The sequence below is a fragment of the Pezoporus flaviventris genome, unplaced genomic scaffold (assembly GCF_033815535.1).
Source record: "Pezoporus flaviventris isolate CSIRO_AGI_PZ_B2104156 unplaced genomic scaffold, CSIRO_AGI_Pfla_v1 ptg000005l, whole genome shotgun sequence".
NCBI lineage: Eukaryota > Metazoa > Chordata > Aves > Psittaciformes > Psittacidae > Pezoporus > Pezoporus flaviventris.
In genome coordinates, this window is record NW_026892553.1 from 2,327,999 (window position 1) to 2,352,505 (window position 24,507).

At 45.0% G+C, this 24,507-nt stretch overlaps 2 protein-coding genes across 4 annotated transcripts in view; both read left to right on the forward strand.

Annotated features, from left to right (window-relative positions):
* The window catches only part of NALF2 (NALCN channel auxiliary factor 2), an 87,002-nt gene extending 65,184 nt beyond the window's left edge, over positions 1 to 21,818 (forward strand). Inside the window, exon 4 of the mRNA XM_061445632.1 lies at positions 21,714 to 21,818. The gene's annotated coding sequence lies outside the window, so the exon portion shown is untranslated. The remainder of the gene's footprint in view (positions 1 to 21,713) is intronic.
* The window catches only part of EDA (ectodysplasin A), a 70,120-nt gene that overhangs the window by 20,031 nt on the left and 25,582 nt on the right, over positions 1 to 24,507 (forward strand). For all 3 annotated transcript variants that reach the window (XM_061445634.1, XM_061445635.1, XM_061445636.1), the window contains exon 2: positions 21,714 to 21,819. In XM_061445634.1, the coding sequence (XP_061301618.1) occupies positions 21,714 to 21,819 (106 nt within the window). The remainder of the gene's footprint in view (positions 1 to 21,713; positions 21,820 to 24,507) is intronic.

The window sequence follows — 24,507 nt, forward strand, 5'->3', positions numbered from 1 at the left end:
GAAATGATGTTAGCATCCCTGTATTCTGTTTCACCTTTTATCACCATTTATCACCATTTTATCACCATTTTATCTGTTATGATGTTAGCAACCATTTAAGTTCATCTTTCACTCTTGTCCTAGCTTCCTGCCAGGAGCAGAGCTCTGGGAAGCCCTGAGCTGCATGCAGTGATGCCAGGCAGGGGTGAGGAATGGGCAGTGGTGTGGGGAAGATGGGCAGGCACATGCCAGGGCTCAGCTGCAGCCTGGGTTGGAAACAGAGCTTTCCATCCCTTGCAATGTGAGAGCCTTTCCTGAGATGGGACACCTTGTGCCAAGGATGGGACACCCATAGTTGTTATCATGGGTGACAACAAAATGGTCTGTATCGCATTTGTGGATTATCTTTCCCATAACTGTGGCATGAAACACTGTGCTTAGGTGGCACCACTTGCTCCTGGTCCCTTCTCCCTCTGTCTTGGCGTGACAGGGCCTGGAAATGGCTAGAAGTTACTGCAAAACTCTTATATCCACCATGAAAGGGCTTCGAATGAGTGTAGGAAGCCAAAGGGAAGTAGTTTGTGGTACCTAGAAATAGTCTGGCTTATAATATTTTGTGTGTGGTTTTCTGGAATTTTATTGAGCTGCATCCTCCAGCTCTGACAAGTTGTATTCTTTTTCACTTGTTAAATATCTTTATCAGGAGTAAATATTTGTAATTGATTCTGGATTCCCCAGGGTTTTGCATCAACTCTGTAGAAAGCGAACACAGAAGTAAATTTCTCATCTATAAAACATATACTAGTTTCCAAAAAACCCACCTTTTGCACCCTGACAAGTGGTTTTTATTCTCAGCATTTGTTTCAGTTCACTTTTTATGAATAGTAGTTTTTAGGGAAGAAAGGCAGAGTCACCTTCCTGTTCATTTCTATATTAATCTGATTCTACTGGATTTCCTTCCTTGTTCCAGCACCTTAACTGGGTTATGCTTTTCTCTTTATAATGCCAATAATGATCCTAAAGCATGGAAGGCATTTATTAATGAAGATGCTCATATCTTTATCTGGCTGCTGCTTTCCCTGGGGTTTGTGGATTTCCTATGTTGAAGACAAAATAACTTGGCTTTTTATGGCAGGAGGAGGCCAAACTCTGCTTTTAAGTGGTTTCCTTACACTTTGTAAACACAGAAATATCAGGAATATGAAGCCTGATATTGCTTATTTCTGTGGGCAGTCTCGTGTAGCGAATCCATTGTTATGGGGAGGAGCATTTCCAGCCCTTCATTGGCCTTTTCAGCCCCTAGAAATTTTAACAAAAGAGCCTTTCTTCTAATAGTTAGCAATGGAATTGGGTGTTAATGAAAACAAATTAATTTTGAATGGAAAATTCCTTCTTGTCTGTGTTGTGCCATTCTCTTTTTATAGCGTAAACCTACCAGATCTCTCTCTAGCTGCCCATACTTTTCCAGGAAGAATAAATGAGGCTTATGTTTTCAGAACTGTGAGCTAGCGGCATGTTGCCTCTCCAAGCACTCTTGGGCTGAACCACCCCAACCTTCTCCAGACGTTTTGCATGGCCCCACAAGGACACAATGCTTGTCTATGGACCTTGTTTTTAAACACTTCTTTTTCTTTGGTTTTGGCCTCATTTTCTTTTCCTCTCCAAGTCTCAGCTCCTTCCTCTTTCTTGGACATTGTGGTTATTTTATATACCTAGAGAATACAGTCAAGGCTCTTCCTTTTTAGCTACAAATACAGACTTCGTTTTCTGTTTTGAGTCCTAGCTTGAATGTGGGTGGACTTCACCCTTGCAAGAGCTCTGTAGAGCCGGAGGAAGTGGTTGGGTCGGGGACAGTTTCACCTTGGTCCATGCACAAAAGATGTTGATGCAAAGGAGCCTCCTTGGCCAAACGTTGCACCGGAGGCTTGTGGCTGAGCCAGCATTTTCAACCCAGATCTCCTGAAACCCAGCCCAGCGTGCAAAGACACCATGCTACCGCCTTCCCTAAAGCTCTCGTTAGCTGTTCTTGCATTTAAAGCAAAGGCAAAAGGCCAACAGCAGAGAAGAACACCTGCCTGCATGTTTTATTTTGAAATCCGTATTAACTTACGAGATCAATGAGTTGATGTCACTTGCACCATGCAGAAGGAATCAAGGGAAGCCATTGATGTGCCAGATGTGTGGTTGTAAAATCTGCCGCCTTCGTGGCCGCGTGAGAAGCAGAGTGGTTGGTGGTGCTTTGCCCAGGATTTCTTGTATTTGGTGAGGAAAGGAGGCAGGGAGATGGTGACTGCAATGGCTGTGAGCGGTCTCTCTGCAGTAAATCCTCCTGTCAGCTAATGCTTGAGCCACAGCAGGCAGGAAAACAGAGATCAGTCAGCAGCATTTGCCAGTGAAGCATTGTCATTTCAGCGAAAGGTGCTTCTTTAATATTTAGGATAGAATTGTTCTTTAAACATCATTTTCCATAGGTAGGACATGGCCTGAATCCATAGAATGGCCAGTGGTATTGAGGATAGATTTCCTTGATTCTTTTTTTTTTTTTTTTGGGGGGGGCAGGGGTGGTTAACTACTTAATTTCCCATTTAGTGAGGAGGGTATAATTCCCCTTAGGACTAAACTATAAGCATTGTAGCTATCTGTTCATGCTGAGCTGGTGCTGCAAACACACAGCCTTCGTACCTCCATCCAGCAGAAAGATATCTTGCTGGATCTTATTGTTGGGAGCCATCAGTAAAAGATCCACATCCTTCTCTTCTGGACAAACTGCCCTGAAGGATGTTCCTTGGGCTCAGCCTGCACCCCGGTCCCATGAGAGGTGAGGACCAGGGGGACGATTCCATCTGGTGTTGGAACTGGCCAAAAGGCAGGAGGGAGGGAGCACTGGCAGGGTCTTGGTGCTGGTGCGTGGTCAGCCCCAGCCAGACTGGAGGTCAGTGCAGGTTAAGAATGTTGAGGTCCAGTGAACGGGGCTAGGTCCTGCTGACCAGTGAGGTGTTTGCATTCATATTGCTGTCTCATTTCTTACCTGGGAGAAAGAGGTTTTCCTCTTGCTCGCTGGCTGTATCAGAGTGTGTGCCTTTTCACACCTCCCCACGTCCTGGTGCACAGCTCCTCTGTGGGTTGAGGGCTCAGATCTGCTTCTCGAGATGTGCTGGCGCTGGGTGGGAGGACATTCATGCATCCCTGTGGGAGCTGGGGGTGCCCGTGTGTCCCAGCATGGGGCTGACAAACGGCTTTCCCTCGGATAGACCGGGATCCTATGCAAGCCTTGGCAGCAGCACTGTAATATTTCCTATCAGCAAATCACCTGCTCCTTGTTGGAAGTGGTAAGTCTGTTCTGGCTTCATGTCAACACTGTATCAGGCATGTAAGCATGTTGGCAGGCAATCTTCATCTTTCTCAGGCTTTTGGATCATGAGGGGAGGATCAGCCAGATGTCCTCAAAATCCTGCATATATCCTGTAGCTATCCTGCAGCCAGCCTGGAGTGCAGCAAGGAAAACTGCATGCAAGGCTTGCTCCTCTGCATCCTTCCTGCCTCTCCTTGGTCAGCGTTTCTCCCTTGGGCTGCAGGTTGAGAGCAGGTTAAAGTGGGACCTTACTGCATCCATGTGGAAAACCATGGATGAGCTTGTCCTGCAGATACTGCAAGGAAGGAATGCATCTGAGACTTGAACGGTTTTCCTCTACAGACCTAGAAAGCGGATCAGGGCAGCATGGCTTGGAGGACATCAGGTATTCAAATAAATCATTTATTTGCACCAAGTTTCTCACTTAAATGGTCACCTGTCTAAACCAGTTTAGTTGGAGTCCTAAGTCCAGACATTGAGGTTTTTGGTTTCAGACCGTCTGCTTGCTCTAGGATCTTCCTTTGGAAAGAATGCGACATTCTGCGTCAGCACTTGCAGCTTGTAGTTGCTGCAAAGATTCTCATCCTGGTTTTAGGATGAAGATTTTGATCTTAACCTGGGAGTCAGAGCACGCACTTCAGCAGCATCTTAATGAGCTTATGGTTCAAAGCTATTTATTATCTGTTATGACAGGCCTTTTATTATACTGGAAGACTAATTTGCATTGCTTGTAATTAACACTGTAAAATGTTTAAACAAAAGTACAGATAGAAATTAAATTTATAGGCATTGAATTCAATAGCATTAAAATAAACCTTTGATTTGCTTTTCTCCTTTGGCAAGAAAGTGATTAGCTCAAATTAAATTTACGGAAAGCTCTCAACTTGGAATGAGTGATTTAATGAAAAAAAGGCATCCCAAACTGCCAGAGCAGCTTGAGGAAGAGCTAAGCTTTCACTTGCAGAAGGCTGTCAAAGTGAAACTTAACTGTTTCGGGTAGGAGAGGTACATACCCTGAAAACCCGTGTCAGGACGTATGCAGGCAGGATGGCGGCTTGGCTTTTCAGCATTGGAGGCATTGAGAGGCTTCCATGGAGTGGCACAGAGACTTTATTCTGTTAAGATCTTCAAGCAGGATCTTGCCTGGTGCAATCACTGCGTGCCAGCACCATGTCATGCCTTTCCTCTGAGCCTTGGGGTCCTGTGGAGGTGGCATTGAGATGAGCAGGTCAAACAGATCTGACACAGAGCACCATCCACCACCATGGTTATCCTCAGGTGGATGCAGTGCTGTGGCACGCCAGCACCACGTTGTCCAAGGGCAGCATGTTGTCTGGGGCCATATCTCATCTTAGCCGAACCTGGGGATATTTTGCTCCTGTGCTTCAGGTTAACTGTTGTATCAGGTTCAATGGAAAAGGACTGTGGGGTTTTTAGGAGGTTTTTTTGCGTTCCACTTCTTCGCCTCCATCGCTGCCTGTCATCTGGCAGGGCCGGGATCTTCCTTCTGCCCTGCATGTCAGGTCCGTTCCATTGAGGCATGAAACATGGTTTGTAAAATCAGCCTTTCCAATGATAACTGATGCCTGAGGAAAAGGGAACGGGAATTGTGTCATGCCCCCTCTGTTGTGGGGCGCTGGAGGCAGTTGTGTGGGGGCCACTGCAAACGTGTGCCTGTGATCAGTAAATCTCCTCCTGCAGAGCACATAAGGTGATTCTGGAAAAGTCTTGTTTTACAATAGAAGAGGCTTTGACATCTTCATCGTCAAATGAAGTCATCAAACTGAGGCCGTTTCTGCTCTGAATTACAGAACAAGCTTTGACAAAAAATTATATTGCGAGAAAACGGTCTCTCGGTAAGGTTTGGATTCTCTTCTATTGTTTTGGATTTTCTTGGTTTATGGCTGTGATTAGTTCTAGCTATAGCATAGTTAGAACTAATTTGTAGCGTCTGGAGCCAAGGCTCTGAGTTGTCCATGTGTTGGTATTGAGCTGCTGCCGAGATTAATGGGTGAGTACATGTTGCCCGAGGTCAGGACTGCTGTGATTTACAGTGTACAGACCTCTTGGGGACTGCTCCAGTCTGTCTGGCAGAAAGTTATGGTAGTTAAAAAAATAAGGAAGGTAGGGTGCAGCATGTCTCTGACTCTCCTTGGGTCTTCTGTGATGCTGAGTTGCCCAGGAAAGTTGGGGGTTGGAGGGTGGTTTGCACCCTCAATGCTCTCAAACCGGAGGGTGTTTGTTCAAAACCTAGTTAGTGGGGTATTGCTGTAGAGGATGTTCAGCAACAGGTTTGAGTTTGAAGAAGCTACAGGTAGTTAAAAATTAGGTCTGGACCAAAGGTTTATAGCTGGAAATTCAGCTACTGGTGAAGTGGATTGGAAGTTTCAGGTCTTTGCCTGCTCGTGGGCAGTTTGATGGCCTTAAAAATGGCATTTCCTCCCAAAATCCCTCCTGTGGCAGGGTAAAAACCACTGGCAAGGACCTGCCTGTATAGAGGACATGAAAAACTGAATTAAAAGCAACTACAGCTAGAAAGCAAGTAAAAATAAATAACAACAAAAAAATCTAGCATGCACCAACGCCTTGAGGAACGATGCTGGAAATTATATTTTTATATTTTCTTGGGCAGGCCATGCACAAACTGGATTTTATATTTTGGGGTGTTTTTTTGGTAATTTGTAAGTTTCCATCACTCTGCAGCAGGAGTTCGTTTTGTTCTGGTTTTAAGTATTTTTATTTTTGGCTCAAGCTCATTGCGCCTCCATCGAATGGGTGCCTCTCACTGTTTTCAAAAGGTAACTTTAAAAGTTCAAGTATTGGTGCATTATCTATGTTAATCTGGAAAGACTGTCAGCTGATACAACATCTCTTTCAAACCCTGCCAGGGTATTTGGGAACCTTTCTTCTTCCCCCTCCTCCCCCTCCCAGGCTCTTTGCTTATGTAGGCACTGTGTTTATGTTCTCCTCCAAATTAGACTGTAAAGTCTCTTGGGTAACATATGACTTCAAGCTGTCGAAACGCATTTTGAACCCATGTGCATATTTTCATTACAACTGTATGGCCCAGCTACCCAATGCACTTGAGATGAGCATTGTCTTCTACCAGAAGAAAGACAAAGGTGACCTCAAGCTCTATAGAAGCTTGTGTTTTGTGTCTTGTGTAAGTCCTTTTGTGTTTATTTGGTTGATTTGTGAGGAGAAAGCCAGCCCTTCAGCCACTGGGTAGTGAAGCTTCTGAGCATTTGCTCTACAGAAAGTAAGAATGAATTTTGCCCAAGTTATTTGACTTAGGATAAGCTGGAAAGAAGGAGCATCTTGCTAACTGTGTCAGTGTCTGCTAAAAGAGCGCATCTCTGTTTTAAGAAGGATTTGTCATTCCCAAACTACCGATTGTGAGGCAGGAATAAAGCTTTTTCCATTCTCATTTTGTTTGGTTTTGCCTTTTAATGTAATGTTTGGGGGGTTGCAGTTTAAGTCCCTTAATCAGCTGGTAAGAAAAGTTGTGAAATGAGCGAAGGCACAGGATTTAATGCCTAGAGTTTGATAATTGTGTTTTGTTTTTTAAGCTTAAAATTAGAGGGTTTTGGTAACACGACAAGCTGGAGGTATATATCAGGGACATAGGACATTAATTTGAAATTTGTTTTTTGTAATAGTGCTTTTTTTAAGAGCGGATTCTCTCTATATTTATTGTCAGTTTCTCTGGCAGCACTATTATTGAGAAATGACAAGTTAGGAACAACGTTGTTGCAGTTTGGGGGAATTGGGATGGGGTTTTTTGGCTCAGGCAATGGAGATCAAGTTTTTGGCTGAGGAGCCCTGGTCAGCCTCACAGCTGATGTGCCCCATGCTGAGCATGACCCAAGATGTTTGCAGCTGGAGCCTGTGCTCTGAAGCCTGCTGCGAGCAGTTCATGCCTCAGTGCATGAGCTCTTCCCCAGGCAGATGGCAGGAGTGAGACAGGGAGCAGAGCAGCTATTAAGGGTATTATCCCAACTTCAGTCATAACCCAGTTGCTAATCATAAGCTGGTCTATGACTACAGGGTCCTCAAATCTGGCTGCATTTGAGCAGTGGAGCACTTTTACCTGCTCTAGTGAAAGGTGTCCCTGCCCGTGGAAGGGGTTGGAATTGGATGAGCTTTAAGGTCCCTTCCAACCCAAACCAGTCTGGGATTTTGTGGCCTCCTCTGGACTTGCTCCAACAGGTCCACATCCTCCTTATGTTGGGCTGGATGCAGGACTGCAGGTGTGGTCTCACAAGAGCAGGGTAGAGGGGAAAGAATCTCCTTCCTTGCCCTGCTGGTCATTTTTCTTTGCTCTTAAAAGATATGGTCTGGCACTGGTGTCAAGAAGGGATGCTGGACCATGAACCTTTAACTGCAGCAGAGCTGTGATTCTATGAGATACTGGAAGCTGACTTGGAGATGCTTAAACCAGGAAAAAAATGGGAGAGCAGCTTCCACCATGTTCCCCTGCCCTAAATCACTCAGGACCCTGCATGCAGCAAGTGGTGGTTGCTTGCTTTCTCACTTGAAGCAAAGCACTCCTGGGAGGGTCTTTGATGAAAACCTGTGCATCTCCTAGATCATTGGGTAGCACAAGAGCAATGACTGATTGTTACAGTGCTTTAAACTGCTGCTAACTTTTATTGGATATTCTGCTTAATGCATGTGTAAGGGAATTATCTTGATAAATACACAGTACAAGTACTGCTTCTGGCTAGAAGGATGATAGCAGCTAATCCACAGAAACATGCACAGCCCAACCTTTTGTTGCTTTCCATTTTGCATGATTTTGCAGAACAGGATATGTCAACACTCTGGTGGCTCACAAAGAGCCACTTAAGGGGTGTGGGTGAGCACGATAAAGCAAGACCGAAGGGGTAGGTGTTGGGACATGCTGATGGATATCATGTCTGCACAGAAACAGCTGTTTTATAAATCCCTCCTCCCTTTTGTTAATGGAAAACTGACAGCATCCCAGAAGAAGGCAAGTTCAGGAGGTGCAGAGTGCTTTGCACGTTCAGTCAAAGTGTAATCGGTTTCTTAGCAGAGTTAGCTGACTTTTTTGGGGGGTGGGTTACATTTTGTGCTTCTGGGGTGCTGTACATATTTCATCCCTTTCAGATGCTCTTTCTCCTTTTCTCTTTTTTTCTCGGCTCTAAAAGTTGAAAGAGGGCTTGGGTTTCTTCTCCTTTTGAATGTTGACCTTGATGCATAAAGTTGTCTGGCTTTCTGCTCTCCCTGCCGAGTGATATATGTGAGCATCTGGTAACAAGGGGGGGGTTGATCATTAGTTTCTCTGAATTTCCATAACTAAGATCACGCATGTACTGCAGGATTTCTTCCCAGCATCGCTGGACTGTCCGAGTGTTCCCATGTCAGGCCCAGCCTTTCGTGCAGAGCCGCAGTGTGTAGGGCTGCAGGCTGAGCCATCCCTCCGAGCAAAGCAAAGCATGGTGGCAAACATCTTCTTTTGGGGGGTCTAGCATATTCTGGTGTTGCTAAGTGTATCTGAAGTAATCCAGTCTGTTGTTTGAGTTCACCTCTGATCTGAAGCAATGCGGTCTCCTGCCTTCCTGGGCATGCGTTGGGAGTAGGCTGCTCTATGTCATCAGTATTGGTTGTGACACCAGTATTAGCATCAGGATGTTCTTCATGCTCCATTTTTACTGAGCTTGAGGGGTTGCTGTGGGAGGGAAGGTGGTGGGTGAAGGCTTGAGCTCCCACTGTGCCCAGTGGCAGATGTGTGCAGCAGCTCTGGCCTCACTGGAGGTGCTGGGGTGCATTGGAGGTGCTGGTGCCGGGGTGCTGCTTCAGCGCATTTGGCAGATGGATTTCATTGATCCCAGGGAGGAATCTGGGAGTGAGGGACCAGGCAGCACCCTGGGCCTCACTGATTTTACAGCACTTCTATCTTTTGAAAGTAAAAATTCAGCCACTCAGCTGTGGGTGAAGCTCAGGGGTGAGCTTGATCAACCATCTTGAGGGGCACAAATCCCGTGGATGGCTGCTACCAAAACACCATCATCTAAAAGATGGTGTAATTCCAAAATAATCCATTTTATAAGGCTGTTTTATGGGTAGTTTCTATTCTTTGCTACCTTCTGTTTATGGGGCTTTTCTTTTTTCGAGTCGGGACAATAAGACCTAGCACAAGAGGCTGGTTCTTCATGTTGGCTGTGGTCACTCTGCTGTCCATCTCAACTTTGCACTTCTCCAGCCTGCTAATAAAGCATCAAATTGTTCTCTCTGCATGAAAAGCTAGGAAGGGCCAGAACCAAGCCTGAATGTGATTCAGACCAAGCATCTCCATCTCCTTTCGGGTGCTGGCTGTCAGGTCATTACCATTATTAAAAACGCCAAAAGCATCTCTCACCTTCGGGACCTTAAGATCTCTGTATCAGGGTTTCCAGCATCCTTGTCTCCATGTGGTTCCTCAGTCATTTGGTTTTCCTGATTGCAGTATTACTCATTTCTACTGTCCTGGGTTTTACTTGTGGACTTCGTTAGGGCAAGCAGGTAATGCTTATAAATTGAAATTTGGCTGCATAATGTGGTTTCTGGCTGCATTATATTTATTCCCCATGGGCTTGGGGACATATCCCATGTGTTCTCCAGTGCAAATGATTGTTTAAAACATCCATCTGCTTTATCTGCTGTTATGTTTACAATTGCCCTTTGTAGTTCCTGGCAGACTCTTGTCTCCTCTGCTTTTTGTTTATTTAAGGTTATGGTAAAATGTCCCTTCCATTCAGGGTGTGTGGGAGCCTTGGCTCAGGGGAATAAAACATCATGACACTACAATCATCCCAAGAGCCTGGAGTGACCCAGGCAGTGGTGGTTCCAGCTGGTCGCCGATGCTGTTGCTCCTCAAGAATGGGATTTTGGCCAGATCCTGCCCTTGGCCTGTCTTGGGCTTTGCAGGCGGAGTAGCTGGCTGCATCCATAACCAGTTCTTAGCAGATTCAGTGTGTACAAGGGGAAAAATAAAGTACACTTAATTTGTAGCAAAACCTGGCCAGTGGAATAACTTTTGTTTGGGGATTGAACCAGTGTGATGTCCCTGTTTGTCTGTCTAGGATGATTTAGAAAGCCAGTTTCGGCTTTAGAAAAAAAAATAAAATAAAATTACAACAAACAAACTCAAACTAAACTGTCTGAAAAACCCAGTGAGGATATATTTGATACTTTTTCCTGGCAAAAGTTAAGCAGTTTCCATCCTTCTTCAGTTTCAAGCCTTCAGAAGGTTTACAGGTCCTTCTTTGGCACATGCTGCTTTGTGTCCTTGTCCACGCTTGCGTGCTGACGGTGCTGTAGGCTGGGCATGCATGGGGCTGCACAGACTTCGGAGTTTTATTCAGGTTTTGTGTCCCCATCACAGACCAAATATGACCTGGGGTGACATTTGGAGAAGTTGCAAAATTCTGTCTGTAAACAGTATCTATTTTTTTTCTCTCTTATACTAAGCCCCAAGCCATGTAACTCTTCGTCTCACCCAGAAAAGTAGGAAAATACTCCCTGGCTGCAGGAGTGGGTTATTTTCCTAGTTTTCCTTCACTACAGCAGTGTTCCCGTTAAGGGTGAGCATGCAGAGTGCCTGGGTGAGACCCTCAGTGTGTGTGCCACACCGAGGTGCGTGTTGGAGATCTGTGGGACATGGTGGTGAATTCCTTGTCCTCTGCTGCTGGATGCATTGCCTGTTTCCCAGTTATGTTGGGCAAAAACTTCTGGCCAGCTCCAGGGTTCAGAGCTGAAGGTGCCTGATATGTACGTGTGCGTGCGTGTGTGTGTGTGTGTGTGTGTATGAATATACGTGTATATATATATATATATATCAGTCTTTGAAGCCCCACTGCCAGCAGGACATGGGTTGATACAGGAAAACTTTCCTCTTCCATATCTGGTACCCAGCAGTTTGCTGGGTATAAAGAAGATAACAATGATAAAATGAATGATTGTAAAAAATACAGAGTGACAAGATCAGATTTTCCTGGGGAGGAGTCGTCAGGGTCCACCTCAGAGGAGCAGGTGGGGAATACCTTCATGCGCTATGCATATGCTTACAACTGGATGTTAAACTTTGTGAGTAAGCTGAGGGTAAGTGGTACTTCAAAAAGATTTGAGAGCCAGCTTGCAAATCTTACAAGCCAGCTTAGTCCTCATTTCATGAATAGGGCATGGACAAAACCTTTCGTGACATTTTTCTCCCCAACTCTTTAACCTTCAGAAAGCCACTTCATCTTTCAGTGCCTTGCTTTGTAGTGTCCATACAATGAAGAAAGCAGCTGCTGCAGTGGCACAGGCAGTGTCCAGCAGCTTCAAACAATACTGAAATACTTTAACCCATCTTGACAAGCCGGTAGGACTACACAAAAGCATCTTGCTTCTGTCAGAAAGCAAGAACCTGTAAGGGAGCCACAAGCGAGTGCTTCCCCAGCTCTGGTCTCACACAAGAGCAAACAAAGACTTACTTAAGGCAGCTGCGCAGCAGCTGGCCTGGCTCACTGGATGGAAACATCTGGATGGTCTGACAACGTGTGGACCCTCGCGGCATGAGATACTGTGCTGACTGCTGCTGTGTGCAGCATCTTGCTGTCGCTGCTCTCGGCTGTTTGAAAGACATGCTCTCTAGTTCATCACATCAAAGTCTCAAGCAGAAAGGCTTGGCTTGCACAAAACTAACACCTCTCCTTTCTTGTCTAATGCTGCTGTGTCTCTTGCCTACAGCTGGGGACTGAGTGGTGTGATTGAGGTTCATTTGCCGACAAGATAATGTAATCCCTTTGCTCAGCTTCAGCATGCACTTGCAGTACTGTGCCAGCTGCACCTCCGACTTCATGGACGGCTGCTCAGATGATGGTGTGGTTTGGTGTAGCTTTATTTCTATTAAAAGCAGTCCTGCTTCCATGGAGAGAGTAAATGGGGACTGTTTTTCTGATTATGAATCTGTCTGGTCCGTACAGCAGCAAGTGAAGCTGGGTTATTTGGCAGCCTCAAAGCTCAGTCTAGAATATGGCTGGGGATGTGTTCATTGCTGGTATTCAACTGTGTGAGATAGTGCCTTATGGAAAATTCAGACTCCTGAATTCCTCCCAGCACTTTTCTGCTGGTTTCCATTTCTGCAGCGTATCCTGGTGTTTCTTGTTCAGCCAGGCACCATTAGCTCCTTCAAAGCTCACTTGTCTGCTGTTCTACATGAAATGGTGGTTCCTGGAATCCCAGGACAGACCCAGCACAATTCACGCAGTCAGTCCCCACGGTGCTTTACGGAGCGCTGCCAGCTGCCATCCCAAGCACAGCCTTTGCCTTTGCAGAGCCGTCAGAGTTCCTTTGTGCCACCTCTTGCTCCCTCAGCTGCCCAAATAACACAGAGCACCTTCGGAAGGACGAGGAGATGGCACAGCCAGCAGGCGAGGCCAGGCTCCCATAGGCTTTACTTCTTGAAGGTGTAAAGGTGATGGTGGCTTTTCTGCTTCCAACGAGTCCCAGTTTGGACAGCTTTCCGTGGGGGATACGGTGTTTTGCATGGAAGCAGCATCTCTGGCACGCCCCGACACCACGCCCCGGCTGTGCCTTGCGGTGACTTGTTTGCATTGCCATGCCCCGAAACAAAACGAGCACTTTCAGAGCTCTTAATCCCGTTTGCATGAGATCATCGTCTCTTTTGACATTAATTGCAGTGGATCTGATTAATTAGGCAACAAAGCCTGGTTTATTTGAACAGATTAATTTTATAGAATTAAACTGGCAGCTGCCATCTCCCACCACAGTATCGTGTGTTCCTGCAGGTCCGGGAATCGGCACTAAAGCCTTCATGGTCTAAGTGAATGTCTTTCCAGAAGCAGTTCAAGGCCAAGGTTGTGAACTGTCTGGTGCCGGCGTGGCAGGTCTGGACACAGCGCTGCTGCCTTAACCCCTGCGATTAGGGATGCTCTGCTTGCACGATGGGAGTCTTCAACAAAAAGGGGGCAGTTTGTTTATTCTTGTGTTTCTGGCTTTTTTCAGTGTGGGCTCAAGTATGAAATCTATTTCAAATGCATTGGTAATAATTTAATTGAGGTTATTTCCCAGTTGCTGTAGTGGACTTTTTAATCCTTGTATTGGATCCATTATGTCATGGATGTTACATTTACAGTGGACTTGTTTTAGTTTTAATGGTAATACTGTTTGATTTGGACTACTTGATTCCCTCCTCCTGTTTCCTTTCCTTCCATTTTTCTCCTTCCAATAAAATGTCATAAAAATTAATCATAGCTGAAGGCCAATTTTAACATCCAGATTTAGAAAATAGGATTTTAAAACTCATGTGCTGAAAGGAGAAATGCACTCTAACAGGAAGTCTTTGTTTTGTTATGGAGCAAGAAAAAATGTCTTTAAAACTTTATCTGAACAGTTTGTAGCAAAAAGATTTCAAAATTATGAAGACTTTAGAAGATTTAAATGAAAGGGGAGGAGTGGATATCTGATAGCAAGTGCAGAATTAAGTTCATCAGTTCCAATGTTTGGCAGGTGTTCTCCTTTGACTTTCTACTGTAGGGATCATTTCAGTGTGTGAATCCAAACCCATTCTGTGCTGCAACTAGTCCCATCTCAGGCAATGGTGAACTTTAAAAGACAGAAGGACAAATACCAGAGAACTGAGAAATGTCCTAAATTTAGGTACTGCAGGCATATTCCCTTATGGATAGCTCCAGAGCAAGATCTGGTGTGTCTCTTCTGCTGGTCGGTCATCTCTTGGAAGAAGGGGTGGCTTTATCACCTTCAGGGTATGTGTGCTTTGGAAACAGGGTTCAAGAAAGAGATGAATTTGTTCAAGGAGCTGTTCTCTGTTTTGGATGTTGGGGCTTCACGGCTCCTGTCTTATAAGAAACATCTGAAAGTGGTGCAGGTTGAAGGCATTGTGTAGAAGAGAAGCACACTCAGTGGAGGCTGGCCCAATGGCATCTACTGGGAATGGCCTCTCGGTCTCATTATGGTTCATGTTATAGCAGTTGTGGAAGCCAGATGAGATCAGGGTTTCTGTCATGTCTAACAGAACATGCCAAGCATTCTCAAATGTGGCAAAATGGAACGCTCTTAAGGAGAAGACCCAAGGGTGGTTGAAGGTGAGCCTTTGCAGGCTGGAGCAAACCCAGTTCTTCATTTCACAGGGCAGCAGAGGTGCTCCAGGTAGAGCAGCAGAGCCCTAAAACTCTTTGCTGGAGCAGTGCCTGATTTAGGGATTTATTTTTTTTAAGAGCCATTATGGCTTCAGGGAGGATTGTGCTATTGACCTCATACTGTCCTGGGTGTACTGGAGAAGGCCCAGGCCATGAGAAAGCATGAGCAAAGGCACAGATGGAGAAATGAGCAAAAGGAGAAATACAGCTGATATTGAATCACTTAAGCTTACAGGGTTTTTCCCCAAAGCAAGTGTGCCCAGTGCCTTTTAGAAGTGACAAGTACTTTGATAATATAGATGCTAAAGACCAAAAAGAATTGCTGTTGGTATGCAGGAGAAGAAACCATGACCTCCATATGGAGGGGGACGTAGCCCAGCTGGCTGAAAATGGGACTGAAAAAGACCATGAAGGCTAATTAAAATGTGAAAAACTGAGAATTCATACTAATAGACAGCAGATCTCTGGCGCTGGTTCACAGCTAAATTTGATTTCCTTGGGAGACAAAAGGAACTGATTTAAGTTCCTTACCTTGTGCTGACATTGATACTTCTCAGCGTTTTAACTAGTGTGTTCCCAGGGAAGTGCTCAGTTCCTGCACATCTGCTGTGCCCAGACAGGGAAAGCAGCAGCAGGAATCTCTTACTCTTGCTATTAAAAAAATCACTACAGGTGTCTTCATATACGGTGTTAAACTTGGCTTTGACCTTGTCCTACTTCACATCTGGGTTGTGTTCTTAGCTCTCGCTTTCCGTGCCAACAGGTGTAATACATTGGAAACCTCAGCCCTTGCTCTGCGCTGTGCAGAGCTGAGGTTGTGTCTGCTTGCCGTGCTGGAAGCGTTGCACCTCCATCCACTATCCCCATGGGAGGCATCAGCTGCCCTCCAGACCAAGGTGGCTCTGCAAAAGGGTATCTCAAGACAACCATTTGGGCAAACAGTCTTGTAGAACAAATCACAGTCTATTCAGGCTTGAGATGCTGCTGGCTTGGTGTCAGATTTAGCTATCTAGGTGCTCCTATGAAGTCAGTTGTAGTTGTGATAGGCATGTAACCCAGGGATTTGGACTGTTAAGAGAGTGACCTGCTCCTGATTTTGAGGGTCTTTTTGTAAGGGGGGAGGGAAAAAAGCTTTTGTTTTGAAGGTAGGCTTGTTTCTGTGAAATGCTGTGGCATTTGGTGCCTTTGTTTGAGCTCATATTTTACCGCTGAAGTTGAAATGACATTTAAAAATATTTAATCTCTTCTGGTTTCCCTCTGTGGGGACAGGTTATTGATTTTGACAGTGAAAGCTTGTTAGCTGTAACTAAGCTAAAAGATGACTGGTGTCATAAACCTAGGAGTACTACTTAAAGCTCTGTAACACACAAAAAGGAGAAAGGGAGAAGAAAGTTTCTGGGAAGGGTTCGGTTCTGAAAGGAAGTTTAAGAGCTGTGGTATACCCTTCAGTGGCAATTAATTCACTGTCTTCGTTTCTTTGTAATGAGGCTTGAACTGATAACTGGCAGTCAGATTTAATGTTCTGTGCTGAAAAATACAGTGGCTTTCCTGGGTAATGAAATTAAAATACCAATAAAAACTTTGGAAAATATGCTCCCTCCTCTTTTATTGTTCTCTAATGATTTTCTGTTACCACAGTGCCTAGAAGACCAAGGAGCATGACTCACTGTCCTTCTGAAAACTGGGATTGCGCAGTCCTCTTTGGAAAGGCTTTTCAATCCAAGGACAGGAGAGATTGGCAGCTAGAAAGCATCTCAAACCCACTTTCTGAAAATGGTGGTGTCAGTATCTGGTGCAGTGCCACTGGTCCATGGCACTGAATTGTCCACCTCCATCCATGCGACCAAGGTCATTTCTGCTTTCTAATGGTCAAATACTTGCTTGTCTTCTTGGCTGTCACTTGTTATGAAGCTCCTCATGAGTATTTGGATCGGGAGCTGTTACAGCTCCCACCCAGAGGAATAGCTCAGTCTCCCCTGTACCCAGTCTTCCTGCCTGGCTTTGGATAAGCATCGCTGGTGCTTTCATTCTCTAGATTATATAATTGTTTTGCCTGATAGCTTTGGGTGGAAGAAGCCTTTAAAGATCCCTGCTGGGTCTAAAAGTCCTCAGTGAGGATCCTTGTGTGCAGATCAGAATGAGGGGGAGTTGTGGTGGGTTTCATATCAACTCAGAGCTGATGGCTTGTGCCCCTGGGACCTTGGGCTCCAGGGTGAATAGCTGGTGAGAGCAGGGATGTGGCTAGCATTGGGATGAGAGGAAGGATGACTGGGAGCGATGAGAGAGATGAAGCAATAGGGGTGAGAAGAGTTACGGGCAGTTGTGAAGAGGCCCATACTTGAGCTTTCCCAGAGGAAAATAGAAAAGCTGGTGGAGGGGTTTGCAGAGGATGGCATGTAACCTCCACAGCCCTGGAAGGGGTGCGTGCAGCTGAGCTGGGCTGAAACCACCAGATCTGAAGGAGGAAGATGGGTTGTGAGAATTCCAGCTTAGAGAAAGTGTAATCCCTACCCTCTCCATCGCTATCTCTGACCAGGCTCTGGCTCATGCTATGTATTATCTTAAAAGAGCTTCGCATTCAGAGCTGTGGCTTGTCTTGCAGACAAGACATCATGCATAAGTTTTGGCATGATGAAGTGGCAATTGTTTACTCTTTTGCTTCTTGCATTTTTATGAGGGCAAGTAATGATGACAAAAAAAAAGACTTAAAATACGTTTAATGGGGTTTGAGCTGTTTTCCCAATGAAGCAAAGCTACTCCCCGAGCTTCTTTCTAGTCTGTTTGAAAATAAATAATCTCCTTAATTTTAGTTTTGCACCACGTGTTACCAGAGGCAAATTTCTGATGAAGGACAATGGGGGTGATACTCAAGTAGCTGCTGCTCTGAACCGCAACCTCCGATGGCTGAACTTCAGAGCACCAGAAAAACAGCAGTACTGCTTGCAAAGAATGCTTCTACAGAGCTTAGGCTTGTTATTAGTCTTCTCATACTAATGATCTCCAAAATTGCAAATTATGAGGGAATTTGACTTTAACAATAACATTAAACAATAATGAAAGAGGATGATTTCATGGTATTTTTCCTCTGGTGCTCTAAGACATTGTGCTGTAGGAGAGTGTGGGTTTTATTGATTAGATCTAAAGCTGGCTGGTCTAAGCTTTCTCATGATTATTTGGAAGCCAACTTTGTAATAGTTGCAGGCAGGGAATTCTTTGGGGGATTTGTTAGGGATAAATGTGTTCTGCAAGACTTTGAAAGAATGCACTTCTCACTGAATAGGGCTCGTGCACCTGAACGCTTGCGTGCTTTTCCCAATTCTGCTGCCCATCAGGAAGAAGACTCTGGTTCTTCTGACCGACTTGGCTCTGCCTGAGGAACAAAAAGCCTTTTGTGCATAATTGCATTGGTTGGATTGTATTTTTCCACTTCTCTCGTTTTCAAGCTGTTTGACCGTTGGAAATACATTCCTTTGGTGCCCAGGGGACCTTCGATCCTATAAAGTGTGTCTGAGGGATGTGCATTAAGGCATTTGCAGAGGGATGCAATTAAATACACAAGCCTTAACAGTTATTTCAGTATCCCAGCATTGGTTTTCTTACTGCACATGGTTTGTATATCCAGCCATAACTCTCTCATACATTTGGATTTCACAGCCTCCTTCCTATGTTATGGTACCTTAAAAAGATAATCACGATATACATACAGACACATATCTCTATTCTTACTTCTCTAGAGTGCAGAGTCTTCGTCTTACAAGCCAGATGAGTTTCTGAAGCATAGCTTTCAGCCAGCTCTGTGTTGTAATGCTGCACTAGTGTACAGACAGCAGTATGTCACTGAAGGTTGTTTCTTGTTGTGCATCTGTGTGGCTGCATCATATTTGGCTAGATGGGTGACAAACATCTGTTCATTCTGCACTGCAAATCCTCTCCCTTGTTGTGGACACCTCCACCTGAGGTAAATTTCCTTGAACCCCTGCAGGCTGGCACCATGGTTTTAAAGCCATTACGTGGCACAGAGTGCTATGGAAGTAGTCTCTAGGACAAACTACTCTCCTTTTGCTCACACCAGTTGTGTCGGTCACCACATGTGGGGTACTGATGTGTAACTTCTTCAGAAAAGCTTGGTTGCAAGGGGGTTTGTCCCAAAGCAGCGTGTGCTCGTTGCCAGCATGGTCACAATTGCTGTCACAAGCTGTTTTTATTGTAGTCTTTTCTAAGTAAAAGGTATGTTTCAGTCATTCACCATCACTGTAACTTCTCTTTCTGACTTGGTTTAGGCAGAACGCCAAAGTTTAATAGGTAAATGCGTTTAGCCAATATTTAGTATTTTTCTGAGTGATAAGTGTGATATACGAACAAAACCTGGGTGAGAACAGAGTGGCAGAGTTAGGGTTCTTCAGCCTTGAGAAGAGGAGAGTCTAGGGAGACCTTAGAGCAGCCTTTCGTTATGTAAAGGGGCTTATAAGAAAGATGAAGAGGGACTTTTTACCATGGCCTGTGGTGACAGGACAAGGGGCAAGGGTTTTAAACTGTGAGAAGATAGGGTTAGACTGGATATAAGGAAGAAATCTTTTATGATGAGAGTGGTGAGGCACTGGCACAGGTTGCCCAGAGAAGCTGTGACTGCCCCATCCCTGGAAGTGGAGGAGGAGGAAGGTCTGGTTGTGTGATGTGCTTTGGTAGCTGTAATTTGAGTTTGTGTTTTATTCCCCCTTTTTTTTAATCTAAATTTTCACGTTACTATTAATGGTGACCAAAGCATGCTTAGAGCCCCATAACATGAGATTCGTGAATAGAAAGGCTATTTTATCCAGGAAAATAAACATATTGTGTATATCCATCTCCTGTACTTCCCCTTCTGATACTAAACTTCAGTGGTTTTGTTCAGATTGTGAACAGCTTTCAGGTCTCTTAAGGAATTTTCATTGTTTCACTGAAAATGCCGAAACCCGTCAATCAAATGAGAAATCAGGGTGTTTCATCCATTCCGAATCCTTATGCTTTTCCAGGTGAAACTCTTCTCTGTATTATTCCAAGCCCACTAGTAACTGTTTCTTTACAGCATGAGAGGGAGGGTGGCGTATGAGGATACAGCTCCTACCTGGCAGGAAAATAAATCAGAGTATTTGTCAGTAATCTCTGTGTCAGTGCCCAGATATGGAGAAGGAGGTGGCATTGCCTGAGCTTAAAATCATGCTGCAGCTTTTTTGTTGGGTTAAAACTGTATTTGTAATAGGAGGGACAGGAAGCCTGTTTGTTTTGACACAATGAGGGTTGTGCCATTACAAAATCTTCTTGGGATGAAAAACGTCGGGTTTGGCCTTAGCGCTGGGAGCAGCTCGTGTGCCACTTGGCCACAGGCAGCAGGGTGGTTTGGGGCGGGAAGCTGCACTTCTTCACAGGCTGGTTCCCCACCGCTTCGTTTTCAGGGCTTTTAGTTAATCATCTTTTGTAAAGCTCGAATAAGAAAGCCAAGTAATAGCAGCATTCAAAAGCAGCACTGATGGTTTCATTGATGTTTTAACCTGAATGATAATGTAGTTTGTTCCTCAGTTCTAGTGTTTCATCTTGATTTAAAGAACTGGTTTTAAAAAGCTCTTTTACTGTTTCCTCATCCCTTGCCCTGCTTGGTTGTGTAGGGGAAAGTACTGGTAGTGCCTGCAGGAGCATCCTGCTCCGGTGCTCCGTGTCTGGGTCAGTGAGGTGGGATGTGGGAGGTTCGGGAAGATGGGCACTGGGGACCTGTGCCCTGTTCTCTCCATTTACTAAGACTCGTAAGTCAGTCTTTGGCTCTCCATCTGACTCTGTGTTGGGTCCTTCCTTACGTAGATGAGTGCTGGCTTTGGTCTTCCAAGTCTTATGCATTGGATCTTGTTGGAGTAAAGCAAGATGCAAATGTAAAATCCAGCTGCTCTTTAGGAAGCAGGAATGGGGATGCTCTTCGCCTGGAAGAAGAGTGTGTGCTTGGGAATGAACTCGGGAATAGGTGTTTGTGTATGGAGCTGAGAGGTAGGAGAAGGGAGGTGAGAGCTCCAGGGTATGTCAAAAGCAAAGAAACATAAGAAACAGATTATAATTTTTAATAGGAACAGATTATAATTTTTAATAGGAATTTTTATGGCCTGTAACTGAAGGAGACACTCTTAACTAGCAATTCATAGGAGTTTATCTTTCTCTGCTATTTCAAAGATGCTTTTGATGCCACAGGTTTTGTTCTTGGAACAATAATGCACTTGATAACCTTTGGTGCTGCTTTTTTGAAGCCTCTTTATTCTTGTCTTAGGCTGTATTTAGCTTGTTTGTGTGTTTATGGTTCAAATAACTGTGATGGGGTTTCCTCAGTGTAAAGAAAACCCCATGCTGGTCAGAGCAGCCCTGGTTGTTGGTGGGTGCGGTAACTGGCACAAGGTGTTTGGGCCCTAATTAATCTTGTGACATTGCTAATATTAGGAAGTGGAAATAGCTGGGGAAAATGCCACTGGTGATGAGCTGCTGCACCCTGGGGTAGCTGGGAGGACTGGTGAAGTTTCTAAACTGAAATCCCAGTTTCTGGGTAGGGGTGTTGATTTAGTAACTGTCAAAGGGTTTTTAATGCAGCAGCTCTTTTTTTTCGTGAATAAGAGGTTGCTACATAAAAATTTTCCCTCTTGGCAAAAATCGTGTTATAAAGATGTACTTGCTCTAGGTTTAAAGTGTTAATTTATGTGGTATACGGAACTGGATTTAAGGGTCCCTGAAGACCTGTGAATCTCAGTAGCTAATAAGGCTTGCAGAAGAGAGCTTGAGAGAGGAAAAACTTACTGGCAGTGAGTAGCACTGGTGAAAGAGCTCCAGGATTGAGCAAGTTTTGCAGAGAATAATTAGAAATGATTGCATCGGCATGTGGGGTGTTTGATTATTTCCAGCTATAGATCTCTCCTGACTCTGCCTGCAGCCACTGCTCCTGTGCCTCAGGGGATTGCTTCTCCCTGCTGAAACCGTTCAGGTTGAGTTTTCCCAAGTCTTAGGCTGTTTCCAAGGGCACACAGCTCCCTGTGGTTTCCCTTGGGATGAGCTGAGCATCTCTGAGCAGCCATCTCGTGTCCCCCGTGACTCTCTCACTCAGCTCAGCAGAGCTATCCCTGGTAGAAAGGATTTGGTGTTCAAGCTCTGATCTCCCTACCCAGCTAAGCCGTTCTTGCCAGAGATGCTTAAACTTGTCCTTCTTCTTCCAGCTGGCCTGGCTGAACTTCTTTCACCCTGAAGAAAAGCTGCACGTTGGAGAAGAAGGTAGACGTGTCCGTCGGAATAAAAGGAGTAAAGGCAGCGAAGGGCCAGACGGTGAGTCCTGCTTCACTCCTTGCTGCTGTGCGTCTTGTCCTTGCACAGAGGAGCAGAGGGCTGACACTTTATTCAGTCATGGTTCTGATCAGGGTACAGAATTGTGTATGTGGGGGATAAAAAATGGCATCTGTGGCTTTTAATAGTTTCTATCTGATTTTGATCACCTTTCCACATGAGGAATGCCAGTAGTTCTGATTTCTGCATCTCTAGGTCTAGTGATTTTGTGCAAATTAATGCTGCTTAGTCATTTTGTCCTTGACTCTTTTTCTCTGATGGTGAGGCTCTATGTTCATTTATGGCTATAATTTGTACTTGTATACATATATTTATTATTCTGTACGCCTGTGTCTGCTTAAAATCATCAAGTAGCTATTTGTAGTCCAACAAACAGCTGTGAACATCTGCAGTACAAAATGGTAACTGCTGTAACAGGGTTTTGCAGTGCAATGGAGCCTCAGGTGGCCTCAAAGCCCACATAAAGGGAAGTCAAAGTTGTACAGAGCTTGCATGAAAAGAGCAAAAAGTTACCAAAAAATCAAAATTACTTTTCTGTGATTTGGTAAATATAAAAGCAAGGATGTGTGATACTGACTTCTCCTTCAGTCCCTTTCCCGAGCTTGCATTCTGCCTTATTTCAGTATGAGAGTTTTCTTTCCGATGCTGTCTTGTCATGACTGTCCAGCTGCACTGTGGCATGAGGATTGCTGCCCATGTCAAGCTCCTGGAAGAGCTCCAGCATTATCCCTACTGCAGAAAACCACAGATCCATTTTTATACAAAGAAGCAAAGGGGACTTAATGCCAGGGAGAGCAGGGAAGAAATACTGGATTAGTGGTCTGTGCATGGGTTGATGCCTGCTAAGCCCAAGCCCTCACTGCATTATAAACCTCTCAGGTAGTGTTCATCTTCCTCTCCAGCTCCCTGGCTTCACGAGTTTCCCATCTCCTCTGAAGCCTTCGCAGTTTCAAAGTGGAAGAGTATTTCCCTGTGGCTGTGCTCCAAGAAAGAGCTTCATAAAAGTCCCTGGATTCCTCCTTCCCAAAACGCTGACAAGTATGATGCATTTGGTACAGACTCCCAGAGTGATTCCAGCTCAGTGTGGTCCATCATCTTTAGAGCTGGTGTCACTCTGATGCTCAGATGGCTCAGGCTAGATCCAAGTGTTTTTGCACCGACTCCTTGAAACCTATTCCAGTGTTTTTGCAAGTTGCTTGTATAAGTAGCAAGTTTCCACTGTATGTGAGTGGTGTAAATGGAGTGCTGCAGGCAGATGTTGGGAGGAATTAGATGAGCCTGTTAGGCTGCCTAAGGCTGCCTTTCTATTCCCAGATGTGCAGGGAATCACTGCACAGTGAGGAATAGATACTTAAAATGGGTGGACTAATGGGGGCTTTTCTCATCATCCTTGTGCCCAGGTGAAAACATGTCAGACTTTATAACTTGCACCCCTTTCCCAGATTTCCTTTATGTTCCCTGAATGCATCAGAGTTGAGTTCCTCCAGAAACGCAGCACACTTGCACTGGTGCAATGTCTTTTTGTAAGTTAGGGGGTTTGACCCCATAATGTGAGGGAGATGGGGGGAAATGGCTGGAGTGACAGGTCATCGTGCTAGCGGCAGTAGCATGGCAGGTTATGTTGGGAAGCAGTTACTCTGCATTTGGCCATCTCGGTTTTATTAGGTAGAGCAGTATTTAACAAGTGTAAGCTCTCAGGGTGGGGATTGACCTTGTAATAACTGTAAAACCAGTAAACGGAGCAGCTTTCTTGTGTAGCTTGTTCGTTTCAGAGCTACATGAAGGAATTTTGCTTTTTAGAGAAGGGCAATGAATCATTAAAAAAAATAAGTAAAATCATGTCACAGTCCCAATAACACCGTTTGCTCCATGAGTTGTGCAAAAGGAAAGTCAATTAAATCTTTGATCTCTGAAGAGCCTCCAGAAGATAAAAGTGGCTGAACTATAAATTTCCAGAAGGAAGGAGATGTGCTTTCCACTTGAGGCCTCACTAATATTTATCTGGAATTAATTTTATGAACTTTCAAGTCCTTTCACACATGCAGTGAAAGGCCAGTGATCCAAGTGTGGAAGCCGTGTTTGGAGGGAGGCTGCTCAGTCCCCTTCCACGGCTGTTTGAGTCCTGCTCTGCTACCAACAACAGGAATGGCTTTGATGATTTATAAACATCAAAGATAATGTAGTCCCATTCCTTAAAGTTTTATTTCAGGTCTTTTGCTGTGGAAGAGGTGAGTTTGAGATGGGTCAGATCTGGTCCCATGGGGCCAGGGGAAGGTGATGGATGTTGCTCAGTGCTCTAGGCACAGGGATAGGACATCGGAGGCCACACGCAGCAAAGCTGCTCCCTGCTGAAAAACCCCATGAAATACTGTGTGAATAGTGCAAAGCCATCGGTTGGATCCTGCCACCTCCAGACATGACTCCAGTATTTCAAGGGCTCCTCCTTTGAGGACTGCAGCTTCAGTCCCACTTGTCATTTTTATGATCGCGTTTGCTTAATTTTTGCCCATGTCCCTCCACACACAGTGCCCTGCATCCAGTTGAGCAAGCCAAGGTCGTGTCCTGGGACGAGGTGCCTGCCTGGCTCCCCTCTCCGCTCACTGTCCGTCCCACTCTGGCGTGGGTCACCCTGCTAGAGACAGGATTAATGGGAGGCTGATGTCCATCCCA